Consider the following 17,147-nt stretch of genomic DNA (forward strand, 5'->3'; position numbering starts at 1 on the left):
GAGCCATTTCGGGTAATAGTAATACAGAACTTGCCATGAAGCCATTGCATTCACTTGTGACTTACTCTGCATTTAATAAGAAGCAATGGGGGTGTCTCTAAGTTTAACTGAGTCAAGTTAGCATTAACTGTGTCTGATGTTACCTGGGGTGGGCACACAAGCTAGCTCCCCTGAGCAATGTGTTTAGCTAGGTGGAGCAACAACTCCCCCTCCCCCTGCCCCTGCCATGCTGAGCCCAGGCCTACACACTCATTTGCTTCTGGCAATGATGGACACGCTGCAGCGTAGAGTGGTCTGCTCACCTGTGTGTTCCCAAAGAAACGGGGAGATGTCAGCAGCTAAAAGTGCGCGGTGCACTCGTGAAACCAAAGTGTGCCAAAGTGTGTCCCGACGAGCCGCGGTATGACGCCTCAGTCAGCGCCAAGTAAAACATGAAAGCTACCGGAAATACACAACTTTACCAGATCCTTCACGAATCCACCTTCACATTAAAAGCCTGCCGTTAAAACATACTCCCTTTTCACACACACACGAGTATTTTTACAAAACAAACACCAGGGAATTAAAGTGGGACATGATTGAAGGCATAGCATCAAACACAGTAGAACTATAGTCGCCAGTGCTACAATTGGTCACATAAAATGAAATACTTCATTGGCCCAAAGCTGTCAAATATGCTCTAACAAATATACATTAAAACAACGTAGGGTCTGTTACGCTGGCCTCATTTTGGTCATTATTAGGTGTAGCAGAAACTGTATATTTCCCAATTACATCTAAATTATTTTAAAAACATTGCGCAAAAGCAGTAGCTCGCTTTACACACCTACCTGCCTTTATTCTGAAGGAAGGTTTCGCGATTTCCGAAAGGCTGCCGGCGTCTTTTCCATACCTGGAGCCGCAACAAGCCGAAGTTGCACTTCTAGTGTCGAATGGTGCTAGTGACACTGTCTGCAAACTTGCATATTTGACTAATTTGTCAAACTACACGTAGAAACCCAAATATCAAACATTGGGCATATTCTTAATACGGCTTACCTGGGCTTGTTCGCGTGTACATGCCTGCCCCGGCCCGGTTGTTGAGGGTCCTGGGGGTGTAGCGCACTTCAGCCCGTCCGTCGGCTCGAAGAACTGGACGGTGGCGGTCTGGTTCGGGACGGACGGAGAGCCGAGGGTCCGTGTGCTCGAGCTGTTCTCGGAACAGCTCGCGTTGTCGTCGGCAGAGCCCTCCTTGGCCGAGAAGACCACTATTTTCATCTCTTCCCGTTGGTTTGACTGCAGCAACTGTGCCAACGTGTCATTTTTTTTACCGCTTGCACAATATGTGACGCATCGCACGCGTCTCTTAAATTATTAATTACGCACGCACAAATAATTTCACGATTGACCGTGCGCTGTAAGGTGCCGAGAAGATACTGCACCCGCGAAATTCAGACTTCTTGGGACTGTTTCAAACCTCATTTGCATATCAACTGCTATTGGCTATCGCTCTGTTACGTAGTTACTTGTGCGTCCGACGCAGGTGTAGCTGACCAATGGCCACAGAGCGTAAAATTAAAGGTTCAATTTTAAGGTACATCTACTTCACATGAGTTTTTCCACGTTATGTTACTTTACATTTGTACCATAGACATAAAATATAAATAATAACAGAAGTTAATTTGCACTCAACTACATCTCTGGGGCAAATACAGTACATTTCACTTTATCGATTAAAAATTTTCACCTGATAAACTCAAAAACATTTCATTTAATTTTTCCTGATAAACAGAAGGATTGTGTGTTGCTTTATGGGTTGAGAAAAAAAACATACCTTGTCAGATAATTAAGCAATTTAGAACCCCCCCCGATTATAATACTACAAAATCCCCCCCTTTAGCATTCAAGAGCAAATAGTTAATTCCCATCCATTTATTTCTGATAGACATGCCTCTAAATTTAGGAATTGGGAAAGGTCATTTGGCATTATGCTTATGTGAGAAATTAACCCCATAATTGCAAATTATGTCCCCAAGGGGAAACATACATAGAACAAAAAAGCATAGGACCAAGGACCCAACCCTGGGGTACGGAAGCCGTAACAGAACCCATCCCTTGGTCTACCGATATGCTTCTCCAAGCAGCTTTAAAGTATGTTGTGATCCAGTGTCGAAAGCTGACCTCAAGTCAAGACAAAGCAACAAATATGTTAAATCAGAATAAACAGCAATTAGTAGATTACTGGTTAATCTAATCAGCGTGGATAGCAGTCAATCAGTTGTACAGATGTATTGATCCAAAGTCTGCTTTACGGGCTGCATCTTTGTCATACCAGCGGACGTAAACTCCCAACTACCACACCAAGGGAAACAGCTGCCAGACTTAAAGGCGGAAATGTTTTCTAATTAAAGTAGTTCCAGAACTCTTTTTTTCCCATGTTGCCACAGCCTCTAATGCCAGAGGTGTTGTCTTCTTCAGTAGTGTTATTAGTGTTATTTTTCATGCAATATGAAGAAACTGACATAAGCTATCTAATACTGTTATCAAAATACTTAACTTATACTTAAACATCTATCTATCAATCATAACTTTTGTGTAAAAAAAAGAAGATACGGCAGTAAAGGACTACATATCTGTAAATACAAACTTTATCTTATTCAAACACAAATAATGATGAGGGACCAAAAACAAGAAAAAGTAATTTGGGTTATGGTTCTGTCTTCCTGCCACTCACATGTATCACCATACATCAGTTTCAGATAATGTAGACACTGACTATTCCATAATTACCATGATAAAATATATGACAGGCAAAGTACTGTGTACAAGTTGAAACATTTAAGCTAAAAAAAAAAATCACAGCTTCATAAATCCCCAATTACAAAGTGTTTTAACTAAACTTACTGTATAGCAAATCCTGACAAATGACTTGTTCATTATTTTTTTGTTAAGTGATAAACACAAAAGTTAAAGTTTTTTTGGTCCTCATACACCCTTTAAAACATTGTCAAGGTACATCATTAGTGACAAGCTTTACATTTACCCAGTGTGCCGGACAACAAGGATCAACCAAAAACGATGAGTCTCTCAGACACATGTTTGTGCATGACAGGGTGAGTGGGGTTCAGTCATCATCATCAAACTTAATCTTCTTCCCCTGGAAGGCCAGGATTTGTCCTTGCTGTTCCTTCCTTTTCTTACTAGCCTCCCAGGATGGATGCAGCGCCTGCTGTGGTGCCTGCTGGGAAAAGGAGCCCTGGCCCATGTGACCCTTTTGCCCTCTAATGTTGCCTCGGCCTCGCCCCCTCCCTCTGCTGGTGGATGCGAAGCCCTTCTCCTGCGACTCGCCCCGTCGGCCCTCTGGGCAGGGGTTGTTGTACTTGGACCCTGAATTTCTATCTGATTCTGTAACCTGCTTTTGAAACTTGGACTGTTTATTGAATTCTCTATTTAAACCACTGCCCATAAATGTGTCGCCGCCTCTCCCTCTGCCTCTACCTGCTCTCTGCTTAGACCCAGACAGGGAAGAGCAGTAGATGGACTGGAGTGAGGTTGCTTTCGACTTCAGCCTGGACTCGAGCTCATCAAGTTCACTCTGGAACTTGTCTGAGGTTTTCACGTCCTCCTTCTCCACCTTTTTCTCCCCTTCAACGCCTTTATTCTTTGTCTTCTTGAATTTGTTGACTTTGCCAACAAAGAAGTCATCTTCGCTCTCCTCCGACTGGGAGGACTGCTTGTGGAAACGCTCCTCAGTGCTGTCGTCAAAGTACTGTTTGTCTTCCTCATCCGATGACTCTAAATCACTCTCCTGTTCCTCAACTTCCCGCTTCTTCAGCACTTCAGGATCTGGTGTCTTCCCTGCATCTGTACGTTGAGGTTCATTTTTCACAGGTTCATTTTTCACAGTGTCCTTTACTTTGATGCTTTTTGTCGATGCCAGTCTTAAACTCTTGGATTTTGGTATCTCTTTCTGCTGAACATCAGCAGCCTCATCCGAAGGTGCAGCTATCCCTGTGTCTGTTTCAGGTTTGGCAACAGCTGAATCTTTAGAGTCTTTCAGGATACCGTCGCCTTCCTCGTTGTCCACCATTTCCTTCAGCTGCATCGTAAATTCCTCCTCTTTGTCGTCTTTGTCGCCAGCTCTTTCTACACTTTTGTCTGATGAATGTGGGTTTACTTTTTCAACTTTATTTGGCACTTTTTCCTTTCCTACCTCCTTCCTGCCCTTCATCCTGTCCTCTTTGAAAGCTTTCACAGCAGCTTTGATGACCTCGATCTTCTTGTTGAACTGAGGGTGAGTGGCGATGCGCGCTACGGCCCGGTCAGAAAGGGTAGACTTGGGGTTTTTACACACCTGATCAAAGCTGAGATTCTTCTGCAAGGCCGTCTTGGTCACCTGGCAAGGGGGGGGGGGGGGGGGGCAATGATCCAATTAGACGTTTGGTCAAGTGTTTCCCCAATTTGATAAAGGGTCACAATGTCTAACTTTTTCTGCTCATATTTGAGGAATAACGCATTCCAAAATGTATTAACGGACAGAAAGTGTTATGAAACCTACCAGGTCTGGTGAGAGCCCTTTCATGGCCTGGATCTCCTCCAGCAGTCTGGCCGCCCTCCTCTGATTCCTCTCAACCGCCATCTCATTCCCCTTCTTCTTCTTCAGGGCGCCGATCTGTCGTATCAGCTTCCTGATGATCACAGCTCTCACCCGCTTCACCTCCTTCCTCATCTTCACCACCTCGTTGTTGAGGTTCAGGACACCGGCCTGCTTCTTGTCTTTGGACTGAGCGGGCGAGGGATTCTTCTGCGTCTCGTCTGAGGCCCGGGCCTTGGGCTCTTCATCCTTTCCATTCGCTCCTCTACCATCCCTTTCTTCTTCACCATCTTCCTCCCCGTCGACTTCATCTTCGTCTCCTTCTTCCTTTTCCGTGTCTTCTCCATGGTCTTCCTCAATATCTTCCTCCTTTTCCTCAGCAGAGAGCAACAGCTTCTCCATCTTGTCCTGCGTACGTATCATCTGTTGAAACACACACCCCCTTTTAGATTATATCCATTTACAAACACTTTCCCAGAGCATGGTGGTCTCAGACTTTTGGACCCCATCCCACTATTTCCACACAAAACTCCGATTAATCCACAAACTGCTCGGCTGAAATTGTGTATGATTTTCATAACGTCACGCCGCGGATGGGTGAACTTCCCTCAAAATACATTTCTGTCTAAGAAGGAGTAACGCAGCTGAGCGGGACTGCCAAAACAAACGTGGCGGAGTAAGCATGGGTGCGCTTCCTCACGTAACGTTACGTGTAAATATGATTATGTGACGTACAACTGGCGCCAACGGAACAAGTGGCAGCGCACAGAGTACAACGACGCAACCGGAACACGCCATTTTTCCACACTTACCGTTCGGAACTGGACACTTAAAAACTTCAAATCGAGCGTAATGCCCCTACTCGCTGGGCGACTCGTCGGCGGCGGCCATGCTTCGTACGTCACCGCCCCGCGACGGCGGCGTCGTGACGTCGCACGACATCAAGGTGGACGCGGCGTGTCGTGAAAGGGGGAGGGGTCTTGCGCGGACTGTTTTTATTTATTTCTTTGTCTCATGTGTGCATAAAACAACAACAGTGGCGAGATAATCGAAGGGGCGACGAACGCGAGGATGAGCGAATGACGGTACCCAGCCGCTGTTCCCGGACCGATATCGCCAGTGACTCAACGGGGGGAGGATGAAGCGGCGCAATGCGGACTGCAGCAAACTCCGACGGCCGTTAAAACGGAACCGAATCACGGAGGGTATATATAGCAGGTACCGAGGGGGGCCGGAGGGATGTTATTGTGTAACAATGGCGCCTCTCTGCATATGTCAAGACGGTGGCGGTAGCCTCTGCTAAAAAAAAAAAAAAAAAACCGCACTCGCGCGAGCTGCGGGTTTGAGCCACGAATTGAGCTATAAGCGAACATGCCCCGTCGCACATCGGACACAATCACAGGCCTTAACGTCCCTCGTCTCGTGCGGGACTCGTTGCGAGCTCGGTGGTTCAAATTCATATTCTGGCGAAATTCAAATGAAATGTGGCAGCGATCCTGTGGATATATTTGAATGCTATTTTAACACATACCGCTCATTGGAAACGTTATTTAAAAATATATATATATTTATATGATATAAGATAAATAGCATGAACTTGTGCGAGAGAGAGAGAAAAAAACAATCTGTTCGAGGTGACAACAGCAATGTCAGGGGCGCTCGTTTTGAAGTGCGGGGTGACGCCGCCGGCGGCGCTCTCACCTGAGCTTTGTCCGCCGGAGGGTCTGCCTTTGAAACAGCCCCGTGAAACCCCGTGAGACAAGGCTGTATGTAAAGAGTGTTGTCTTCCCCCGTATAGACTGGTTGATGGCCAGCCAGGAAAATGAAACCAGCTGCGCTTTTAGTAAGATGTCTAGACGTGACACTCTATACATGCAGCGTCAACCTCTCTCTACCCCTCTCTCTCTCTCACTCACACACACACACACACACGCACACACACGCACATCTCAGCCAATACATTGTCTGTTTTAGTTTCTTTTTATAGTGGAACACGTAATTGAAATTTCATATATATATATATATATATATATATATATATATATATATATATATATATATATATATATATATACACACAGTATATCGATTTTTATTTTAATACTTGCTCACTGTTGAATTTTCTCTATTTTTAAACCTTGTGCGACCTTCAGGTAACATTCCAAGTCACACTGCAAATCTGGCCCTCGTAAACACCAGACTGTTGCGTACACCCGATGTCAAGTTTGCGTCTAAATCCCCACGTCCTGTCTTTGAACACTCACCCTCCGTACTTTTCTCTCCCAAAGCACGTTCCTGTACCTGAAGTTCCTCGTGGTGTGGGTGTTGGTTCTGCTGGCCGACTTTGTTCTGGAGTTCCGGTTTGAGTACCTGTGGCCCTTCTGGCTCTTCATCCGGAGCGTCTACGACTCCTTCAGATATCAGGGACTGGTAAGAGCCTCGCCCGGACCCTGACACCTCCTCATCACCTGACATGAAATCAAGCTGGAGGTGGCTGAAGAGCAACAGAGGTTAAATGTTATTAATCTCCAGTCAACACAGCGCAATAGAAAGAGACCTGTTGTCCTGAAACACTCACATGAAATGGGACACAGGTAGCAAAGACGTGGATAATAATGGGGTTGGTGGGCGGATAAACAAGTTTTTCACAGAGCACATGTTAATGCTTTTGCATATGTACACGTTTTCCACTATGAAACCATGCACAGTTGTTACTTGGATATTTAATCGCCCGTCTCTCTTTTCTCCTACGCTCAGGCGTTCTCCGTCTTCTTCGTATGCGTGGCGTTCACATCGGACATCATCTGCCTCCTTTTCATCCCCGTCCAATGGCTGTTTTTTGCCGCCAGCACCTACGTATGGGTCCAGTATGTCTGGCACACAGGTTAGTCAGATTTTTCCCTGGATTGCTGTCTGCCAGCCAAATGGCCACTTTCACCCGAAAGGCAGCGTACATGAGAAATTCATAGCTGCCAATTTTCCTCAGCGCTGGACCTGAAAGTGCTGATTTATTTTTATTTTTTATTTTATTTTCCATTCATGCAGAGAGAGGAGTCTGTCTACCCACTGTATCGCTGTGGATCCTGTTTGTGTACATTGAAGCTGCCATACGCTTCAAAGATCTGAAGAACTTTCATGTTGACTTGTGTCGACCCTTTGCTGCTCACTGGTAAATATCTCACAGTTGTTGTCTTGTTTTCAGTAATGCACATGAGAAGCTGAAAAATACAGATTTGTCCTGCCTAAAAATATAAACTTCATCAAAAGTTGACGTGTTTCTCTTCACCTCCCAGTATCGGCTATCCGGTGGTGACGCTGGGCTTCGGCTTCAAGAGCTACGTCAGCTACAAGATGCGACTGAGGAAACAGAAGGAAGTGCAGAAGGAGAACGAGTTCTACATGCAGCTCCTACAGCAGGCTTTACCGCCGGAGCAACAGATGCTGCAGAGACAAGAGCGAGAGGCAGAGGAGGGTGAGAGGCGCACAGACGCAAACGCACGTCAAACACAGCAGTTACTACTATACGTACAGCAACATCGAAACACAACAAATATAATGTTATAATTATAAATGGTCGACCATAAGTAAGGACATTCAGGCACAAGGATTTCTGACATTATGTCACATTTCATTTTCTCTGTAAAATATATCATAGCAAAGTTTTCTGTAATAATTGTTGATTTAAACTTTTTCACCTGTAGTTTGGTTCTTTTGCTTCAGACCAAAGTAGGGGGGACAAAATCTACTTTTTGTTCATACTTAAATTTTTACAAGTGAATCAAGATCTGTAAACACAAGGCCATATGAACGAACAGGCACCTCACTGACTTACATCCTGCATCATCAGCACTACGTGAACCCAAATTGTGGAAACCTAAAGCGAGTCATGCTGCACTTCCGCATATGTGTTTATTTATCATCTCTTCTGTTTACAAAGAGCTTACAGAGGAATAACTGATTATGAGAATTATCAGTTGAGATTTTCCATTGGCTTTGTATGTCATAAATTACAGCAAACGACTGAAAGGAGGCCTCTATACTCTAATGGTACAGGGTTGTCGTTGCTGAGTAGCTGCAAAATTGCTAAAATTAGAAATGCACTTACTAATTATTTTCTTGATTAATCATTTAGTCTATGGGATGTCCAAGCAGCAGTCCAAAACCCAAAGCTATTAATTTCCTGATATTCACTAATTTAGGGCAATCATGCAAAAGGCATGCTTGGCATTTTTGATTGAAAAATGTTGTTGGTTCATTTTCATTGTTCATGGATAATTGACTAACCGATGGAATGATGTTTCATGAGATTCAATCTCAACATGTCAGGTTTAACTCCCTCTCACTTTCCGATGTATCGGGGGGGGGGGGGGGGGGGGGGGGTCGTTGCACTCATGTGGTGACTCACAGTTGTAACCATGGTTATGATAATGATATTGTGTGATAGCGACTTGTCACTTTTGAAGATAATTTAATTTTTTTCACATTTCACAGTCAGCAGCTGCGGTTGCTCTGCTTTTGTTGTCTATCCGCGAACAAACAGTGCCAGAGTTCGCTTCAAGCCAGATCTATTTCATGCAGACTCAGTGCAGTCGTTTAGTTTGCATCTGAGTTTTGACTGACAGCTTTCACACACGTATAAATAAACAGGATCCAACTGTTCGATATATCACAATTCGTCTTATCAATCAAAGTTTTTCAGTCTATTTTGTAGTTGATAGAAAGTAGGAAAGTATTCCTGTGTCATCCTGCTGTCATGACCCTGTTAATGTATTTTTTTCTGGGATTTCCTCCATTTTTTTCTCCGCCACAAAGGCCAAGATGGTCAAATCCGTCTCCCCAAGTTTTGGGCTATGGTTTACTCTGTCCAGTGCGCTTTTCACTAACGCCACCTGTGCTTGCTCTCTTCCAGCTGCTTTGGCGAAAGGGATCTCAGAGGTAGACCCTCCAGTGATATCCCAAAACGGAGCCCCCCCTGGAAAGAAAGGCACCCCAGTCCCGCTACCAGAGCTGGAGTACCGGGAAAAAGGGAAGGACAGTGCTGCGAAAGAGCGTGAGGGCAAAAAACCAAACTCAATTGGTATCAACAACAACAGTATCATACACACACTGGACTCCAAACTGCAGGAGACAGAGTTTATTGAGAATTACGCCGGGGCAAAGAGACTCAATAACGACCTGGCCGGAGAAGCTACGCATGCCGACACTAACACACACACTACTCCGAAGGAGGAGATGGGGGGGTCGGGGAAGAACTATAAAAACGCCAGCGGAGGTGGGGGTAGCATTTCGAATTCATCGCCGCGGAATCACAGCTCCACAAATGGCAGCGTGCCGCCAGGTTCGTCCAGCAGTAAGAATGAGAAGAAGCAGAAGGGGGCGGGGAAGGGTCAGAAGGACCCAGTGGAGAACTGCATTCCCAACAACCAGCTGGGCAAGCCGGATGCCCTAGTACGGTGAGACTCTCACACACGTTCATACTGTTTCAAACACCCATCCTTCCTTTTACTGTACTACTAATACTTGATTCATACATTTGACACTTTATGAAAGGACACTAGTCTATACAATTTAGCTTAATCTTTCAGTCATCTCCTTCCATACCTTTTAGCACTTTGAGATTGCTTTTAGCAATGAAAAGTGCTCTATAAATGAAATTTATTATTATTATTATTATACCTTCATGGAATAAATATTTCTGTATGATTAGTAAAAGGAGACATTGTTTGCCTCTGTTGTCGTCATTTGCCTCATGATCTTCTCTTCTTCTCGCCTTCAAGGCTGGAGCAGGACGTGAAGCGACTGAAGGCGGATCTTCAGGCCAACAGGCAGCTGGAGTCGGAGCTGCGAAGTCAGCTCTCCTCCCTGAGCAGCCAGGACCGCAGCCTTCGCTCTGAGCTGGGCCAGCTCCGCCAGGACAACGAGCTGCTGCAGAACAAGTGGGTGCACTTCAACACCGTAACCGGGATTGTCTTTGTGATATTGGCACACGTGTACAAAAATGCTGGACATCACACTTTGCAAATAACATTTGCAGGGACCACGTAGGCTGGATAGGGATGGTGCAACGGGACGGTCTGTGTTTTGTTTCTCGCCCCAGAACGAGAATCAAGTGCTGTTTGTTTCTCTGCGCGTCTGTCAGAAGCACAGATGCCACCCGCTCCATTACAAAACGTTTCCGGTGTAGCAAACTCTGGCATAAAAGCGTTAAACTAAAACAGGTGGAACATTTCGTTTTTTTGATTTTATTGTTTGTTAACCGTTGCTCATAAAGTTGGGGGGCTTTACAGGCAACAACATTGAAAAGATAATATTCAAAATGGAATCAGTAGAGACAGAGAAACTGTAACCTTAAAAAAATGCATAATTCCACATTACCTATAATGCAACTGGATCGTTGTTTCCATTAGAACCTCCAATTCGGGTGAATGCCCAGATCTTTCAAACTCTGCACAGTGTCTTAGTCTGTTAAACTGTGACCCCATTCAAAACATGACTGAGTCTACAGCAGCGGTTACTGAATTGAGAGTTTTTCATTTGTAAATTGAATCCAAGCTACAATGTTTCAAAATTGGAACACTTCATTCAATGAGACATTTTGAATTTATGACAAGAGTCGATGAAAGGTCAAGGGATCCCCAAGGTGATCACAATTCACCTCAAGAGGGACATGAATGTGTGAGCAAAATTTGATGTTGGTATTTTAGTTTCAAATAAAAAAAATCCTATATTGTACCAAAGAAAAGTCAGCAGCATACAATATCATGGCACCAAATGTTTACGTAAAGACTTTGACCAGCTGATGGTGCTAGAGGAAGTCATATGACAATGACAACAACCCTCGAAAGTTAAAAAGTTAGATTAAATTACACTGCAGGAATCGGTCTAAAAAAAAAAACCATGTTCAACAATGCATCTCATACCAATGTTCATATCACGATCCAACCCGCCTGACCGAGTTCGTCCTCACACCTCAGGCTCCACAGCGCTGTCCAGGCCAAGCAGAAGGACAAGCAGACCATCTCCCAGCTGGAGAAGAGGCTAAAGGCCGAGCAGGAGGCCCGGGCCGTGGCCGAGAAACAGCTGGCCGAGGAGAGGAAGAGGAAGAAGATGGAGGAGGCCACCGCTGCCAGAGCTGTGGCGCTGGCTGCTGCCACCAGGTACCAATTAGAGGATGTCCAGGATGAATCTCGGCACATAAATTAGGCGATTAATCTCTGTTCCCTCTGGCAGATGATGTAGAGTCGCCCAATGTAAACTCATTTGTGCCAATCGCAATTAAGTGTGTGTGTGTGTGTGTGTGTGTGTGTGTGTGTGTGTGTGTGTGTGTGTGTGTGTGTGTGTGTGTGTGTGTGTGTGTGTGTGTGTGTGTGTGTGTGTGTGTGTGTGTGTGTGTGTGTGTGTGTGTGTGTGTGTGCGTGCGTGCGTGCGTGCGTGCGTGCGTGCGTGCGTGCGTGCGTGCGTGCGTGCGTGCGTGCGTGCGTGCGTGCGTGCGTGCGTGCGTGCGTGCGTGCGTGCGTGCGCGCGCGCGCAGGCAGGCAGGCAGGCAGGCAGGCAGGCAGGCAGGCAGGCAGGCAGGCAGGCGTGCGTGCGTGCGTGCGTGTGCAGGCAGGCGTGCAGGCAGGCGTGCGTGCAGGCGTGCGTGCAGGCGTGCGTGCAGGCGTGCGTGCAGGCGTGCGTGCAGGCGTGTAATTTGTGATTGTGATTTCTGTATCAGGTGCTACTTTGTTTCTATATTACTATGGTGGTGGCAGTTACACTTGTGCAGAGCTCAAGTCCAAGATTAATTTTTTTGACATGGGGAAAATAAAGTGTATCGCATTGTATCTTACGTTCCATCCACGTGTTGACTCTTGGACCGTTATTTCACTTACTTCACCAACAGAGTCGAGTCCAACGACTCCCTGCGTGTTCGTATCAGAGAGCTGGAGATGGAGTGTAAGAAGCTCAGCTTGGACATGAAACTGAAGGAGGAGCAGATTAGGGATCTGGAGGGCAAGTGCCAGGTAAGACTGACATGTTAGTGAATGTGTACTCACCAGAAAAGAGAGTGGAAAAAACATTATTTAAAAGTGCTTCAGTTTCTCATGATACGTGATGGCTTGACTAACATCACATGCTGTTTTAGTGTGAGCTATTGGAACCCCTGTGCCACAACAACAGTAAAAGCTTTTTTCAGGGAAATGAAATACAATAACGAATGGTGCCTGTGGTGAAACCGTGCCGTTATTCTCGTTTCCCGTTCACACTTGCGTCACACACAGGAGCTGCGGAAGTACAAGGAGAATGAGAAGGACACAGAGGTGTTGATGTCGGCACTGTCGGCCATGCAGGAGAAGACCCAGCACCTGGAGAACAGCCTCAGCGCCGAGACCAGGATCAAACTGGACCTCTTCTCTGCACTGGGCGATGCCAAGAGGCAGCTGGAGATCGCACAAGGTATTTACTCCAGCCATTGTAGGGCTACTTTCAGACATACATGGAAGTCCGGCCATTTCCTGAACTCTGAGTGCTGTATGTGAAAATGCAAATGTTGCTGGGGACACTTTCACGGAACCTTTCCTGCCAGCCTCCTAGTAAAATTTCCGGAAAATGTGAGGAAAATCTCTGGAAAATCACTCAACCCAGGCACCACCCCTCACCTGAATGTTCCACAAATGTTCCTGCTAGGGATGCCCCAAATGTCCGGCCACCGAAATTGTCGGAATACGTGAAAAGACAGAATCATTTTTACCAAACAATGTTTTTAATGACGCGATCAAAAAAACGCCAGCTCGGAATAATAAAAGTATTTCATTTTATTTTGTTCTAATTTATTTATTTTCAGTTATACCGTGCTTTACTGCTATCATGTCTGCTGGAATGTAAACATTATTATAATTATAATAATATTTAGAAATTGTACTTTTGTAATTTATTTTTTTCATTTGAAAATCAAAACAAATTAAAGCAATGGCGGAAAAATAGGCAAAATAATGAAAAACACCAAAAAAGTGTTCGGTATTTGGTATTATTCGGCCAAGTGTTTCATTATTTTAGGTTTAGGCCAACAATTTTCATTTCGTTGCATCCCTAGTTTCTGCTCTATGTCCTACCTGCCTAACTCTCCTGCTGTGTTCTTCATATACGAGCAACAAACTCCGGAAATGGGTCCAGACGTGTCTGAAAACAGCTTTAGTCCTTTTCAAAATACCATCACTTTCTATATTAGATGCTGCAGGATCTTTGTTTTAAACTCTTAGATATTTGTTATTAATATTATAAATAACGCCTCGACTTTCCTCTGCTGTGACGTGTCAAACACCTGCTATGTAACGGGACGGCAGTGTAGCGGTCGATTTAATATTAATGCAACATTCTCCGTATCAGCTTGACAAAAGAATGGCTCACCATATAACCAGCTGGCTGAAAATTATAAGATACTGCGCTTTGTAAAGAGGGAATAAGTGCCAGCAGCATAGTATATAGAAAGGATTGGCCTCACCATTAGAACAGTTTTAATCTCTTTCACATTTCTGGGTGTATTAGCACATTTTGTAGGTGATATTGCGAGTCAATAATCAAGACAATTGTTTTGTATTGATAATGATAAGGCACTTTTGACAGGGTTTGGGTGAGCAATTCCTTGATTAGTTTTCTTCGAACTATACAATTGATTGTGATGAATATCTAATATGTGATATAAAATTGCATATACCATGATGCAGACCAGCATCCTGGAGATGTCGGGGATGGAGTTTGAAAGGGGCATTTCAGTCCCCCTGCTCCGTTCCTAACACTGACGTTAACGTCCCTGTTTCTTCTGATGTCGTCCAGGCCAGAGCCACCAGAGGGAGCAGGAGATCGCGGAGCTGAAGCAGAAGATAGCCGAGGTGATGGCGGTGATGCCGAGCCTGTCGTACTCGTCAGACGGCAGCAACCTCAGCTCCGTCACTCCGCACTACTCTTCCAAGTTCATGGACAATAGTCCCTCCTCCCTGGACCCCAACGCCTCAGTCTACCAGCCCCTCAAAAAGTGACTCTGATGCCACACTGTCTGTCAGACTGAACTTTTTTCTCTTTACTTTGTTTTTTTCGTGAAGCTCTCAGTTCTGGCTTATGGTTTACCTGTTTGTTCATGGTTTTGTTTATTTGTTGTTTACCAGCCCCCGACAGGTTATGCACTCATACACACATGGTGCACACAGAACCTCTATACAAATGTGTACTTGGGTCTTATTATTTTATTTTTTTTGGTTCTATTTTGAGAACTATTATTTTGAGGAGGTTGTGATCAATAGGATTTTTTGGTGTTGTTTTTACTGTTGAGCTTTGGGATTTAGCCATTAGACGGCATGATCTGTTTAAAGGGGGAGAAAGGAAGGAGGCAATTGGTCGGCCAAATTTCTATTTAAAGCCATCATGCATCGCTTCACGTCACGTCTTCTTTTGCTGTACAGTTTGAAATCCCCCCACAGCCATATTTTCTTCTATAGTGAACTGACACCCAGACCTTTACTTTGAAAGAACAATTGGCATTTTCGCGATGGTGTCTATTAGGACAGAAGGCGTGTTTTCAGTTCGGACGTGTAAAGTTAAAGCCCCGTGATAGATGACATGAATGTAAAGCTTATTCATGTTTTTTGATATCGCTATCAACTTAGATCAGTGATGGTTTGTTTTGTGATGTTTCAGTTCTGTCACGGCGATGTGCATTTTTTAGAAGATGTTGATATTGAGCAGGTAAACGTTCGCTGTGTTCCTCAGAAATTCCGGTTCAATTTATTCCCTTGATGCCGGAATATAGTCGATTCTCCAGGATGAAGCAGGTGTAGTTTTGTCCTTGAAAAAAAAAAACAACAACATGCTACTGTTAAGATTCGAAAACCTGGCACTGCCAAAATGTTCCGTAAACGTTCACCTGTTTGCTTGCGGACACCTTTCCTCTCCCTCTGGACCAAATTAGAACCCGTTAGGCCATGTTGTCCACCGTATTTAATGATGTCGCGGTAACCAGTCGTTACTGTTATTTGCTGATTTTACAGTGCCTTGCAGTTTCTCTTTTTTCAGATGCGGAAAAACCACATACCCTGCAATCCTTGGATCTAAAAGCATCGACCTTCAAAACACTCTCTCTCTCTCTCTCTCTCTCTCTCTCTCTCTCTCTCTCTCTCTCTCTCTCTCTCTGGCTCTGACTAGGAGTTAAAGATTTCTCACAGTCCCATCATTTCAATTCAGTATTCAAAAGCTAAGCCAACCGAGTGTCACCTCACGAGACGGTCAGTCGTTTTGACACAATCGATCTTAGTATTGCAGACTCAAAAAGGGAAGACATGACTCTGGACACGGTACGCGTCATTTCACGGTGACACAGTCTTGGTACGCCAGACACCAACCAAACTGATTGTCTATTATTACCATGCCCAAGTGTCGGCATTTAGTTGTTTACAACAATGTACATTGAAATACTGAGGAATGTTTTCCTTGTTTGTTCCATTTCAGTTTTTTTAAGTGCCAAGTGTTGATGTTCGGTTTCCATCCATTCTTTGATTGTGTAGCTAGTAGCATAATGTTCGCAGAAGAGTGCCGTCGTGTTTTTTTTTTCTTCTGTTTTTGCCATTGGAACATATTTGGACGGTGTTGTGTTTACAAGGTTCCGGGCCGATCGTGATGACACAGCGGATGGTCAGTTTGGACCGATTGTGTTTTTACACAAATTAATTTATTTGTTCCAGACTTTTTTTATTCAGTGGCACCACTTTGATATTTCCCGTCATATTCAGTTTTGATTTCTGCAAAGTCCCGTAAGGAAGGATCCAGTCAATGTGTTGTGTTGGGAAAAGGTTGCCCCCCCTGAACCATTTGACCATGTTGTGCTGTCATGTTGCCTACCTGGGGGGGAGTTTAGGTTTTTTTTTTGTGGATCGCTCTGGCGTTGTGAATTCAGTTCTCAAGTTGCTTTTACGAGTTTGTGTAGATGGAGGAGGAGATTCAACATAAGTGCTTTGTTTTATCTTGTCATTGTTCCACCATGTTTATTTTCTCAAAGTGATGGTGGCTGTGTCACACTATTCACTCTGACCACCACTATTAAAGAAAGTCTTGGTGGCAATGCAAGCCGTTCTCTCTCTGTGTGTGTGTGTGTGTGTGTGTGTGTGTGTGTGTGTGTGTGTGTGTGTGTGTGTGTGTGTGTGTGTGTGTGTGTGTGTGTGTGTGTGTGTGTGTGTGTGTGTGTGTGTGTGTGTGTGTGTGTGTGTGTGTGTGTGTGTGTGTGTGTGTGTGTGTGTGTGTGTGTGTGTCTCTCTCTCTCTCTCTCTCTCTCTCTCTCTCTGGTCCTCACAATGAGGCCAACGTTTTTATACAGAAGTGACCATGAGATGGTGACATTGAAAGAAAGAATCATATTCTAGCTTAACCATTTTATCGCACTATTTTGTGTGTGTGTGTGTGCGCGTGTGCGCTCTGTCATAAATCTTACCTAAATATGTGGCTGCTTGCCTGCTCAGTACTGGGAAATAATAATGCAATATGAGGTTTGGCATTATAAAACCTGAACAGAGAAAATACAAACGTGTAGAAATTAAATTCAGTTCTAAAA

At 44.6% G+C, this 17,147-nt stretch overlaps 3 protein-coding genes across 10 annotated transcripts in view; 1 reads left to right on the forward strand and 2 right to left on the reverse strand.

Moving 5' to 3' along the window:
* e2f3 (E2F transcription factor 3) overlaps positions 1-1,444 on the reverse strand; it is a 168,214-nt gene extending 166,770 nt beyond the window's left edge. For 4 of the 8 annotated variants that reach the window (XM_035634266.2, XM_035634263.2, XM_035634267.2 and 1 more), the window contains exon 1: positions 1,039-1,442. In XM_035634266.2, coding sequence (XP_035490159.1) covers positions 1,039-1,257 — 219 coding nt within the window. In that variant the 5' untranslated portion in view covers positions 1,258-1,442. Of the gene's footprint in view, positions 1-1,038 lie in introns of all 8 variants that reach the window. The other 4 variants (XM_035634270.2, XM_035634259.2, XM_035634269.2 and 1 more) reach the window with 4 other exon arrangements.
* Positions 1,445-2,609: 1,165 nt separating this feature from the next.
* srfbp1 (serum response factor binding protein 1) lies at positions 2,610-5,507 on the reverse strand. The gene is made up of 3 exons (XM_035634258.2): positions 5,386-5,507; positions 4,538-4,996; positions 2,610-4,375 (listed from the first exon to the last, which is right to left on the reverse strand). The coding sequence occupies exons 2-3, from the start codon at positions 4,994-4,996 to the stop codon at positions 3,104-3,106; spliced, it is 1,731 nt and encodes a 576-aa protein (XP_035490151.2). The 5' UTR covers positions 5,386-5,507; the 3' UTR covers positions 2,610-3,103.
* Positions 5,508-5,547: 40 nt separating this feature from the next.
* Positions 5,548-16,666, forward strand: maco1a (macoilin 1a). The gene is made up of 11 exons (XM_035634257.2): positions 5,548-5,791; positions 6,862-7,003; positions 7,331-7,457; positions 7,619-7,742; positions 7,867-8,045; positions 9,483-10,026; positions 10,351-10,509; positions 11,548-11,730; positions 12,456-12,576; positions 12,835-13,009; positions 14,387-16,666. Exons 1-11 carry the CDS (start codon positions 5,712-5,714, stop codon positions 14,587-14,589), a joined length of 2,037 nt encoding a protein of 678 aa, XP_035490150.2. The 5' UTR covers positions 5,548-5,711; the 3' UTR covers positions 14,590-16,666.
* Positions 16,667-17,147: the final 481 nt, after the last annotated feature.

The sequence above is a fragment of the Scophthalmus maximus genome, chromosome 5, assembly GCF_022379125.1.
Source record: "Scophthalmus maximus strain ysfricsl-2021 chromosome 5, ASM2237912v1, whole genome shotgun sequence".
Classification (NCBI taxonomy): domain Eukaryota; kingdom Metazoa; phylum Chordata; class Actinopteri; order Pleuronectiformes; family Scophthalmidae; genus Scophthalmus; species Scophthalmus maximus.

Bases quoted from the DNA above. Each gene is read 5' to 3' on its own strand.
- srfbp1 (XM_035634258.2), bottom strand. From the start codon at position 4,996: ATGATACGTACGCAGGACAAGATGGAGAAGCTGTTGCTCTCTGCTGAG. The intron at 4,376-4,537 runs GTAGGTTTCATA...CCCCCTTGCCAG, and splicing joins AAGGGCTCTCACCAGACCTG to GTGACCAAGACGGCCTTGCA.
- maco1a (XM_035634257.2), top strand. From the start codon at position 5,712: ATGAAGCGGCGCAATGCGGACTGCAGCAAACTCCGACGGCCGTTAAAA. The intron at 10,027-10,350 runs GTGAGACTCTCA...CTCGCCTTCAAG, and splicing joins AAGCCGGATGCCCTAGTACG to GCTGGAGCAGGACGTGAAGC. The intron at 11,731-12,455 runs GTACCAATTAGA...CTTCACCAACAG, and splicing joins GCGCTGGCTGCTGCCACCAG to AGTCGAGTCCAACGACTCCC.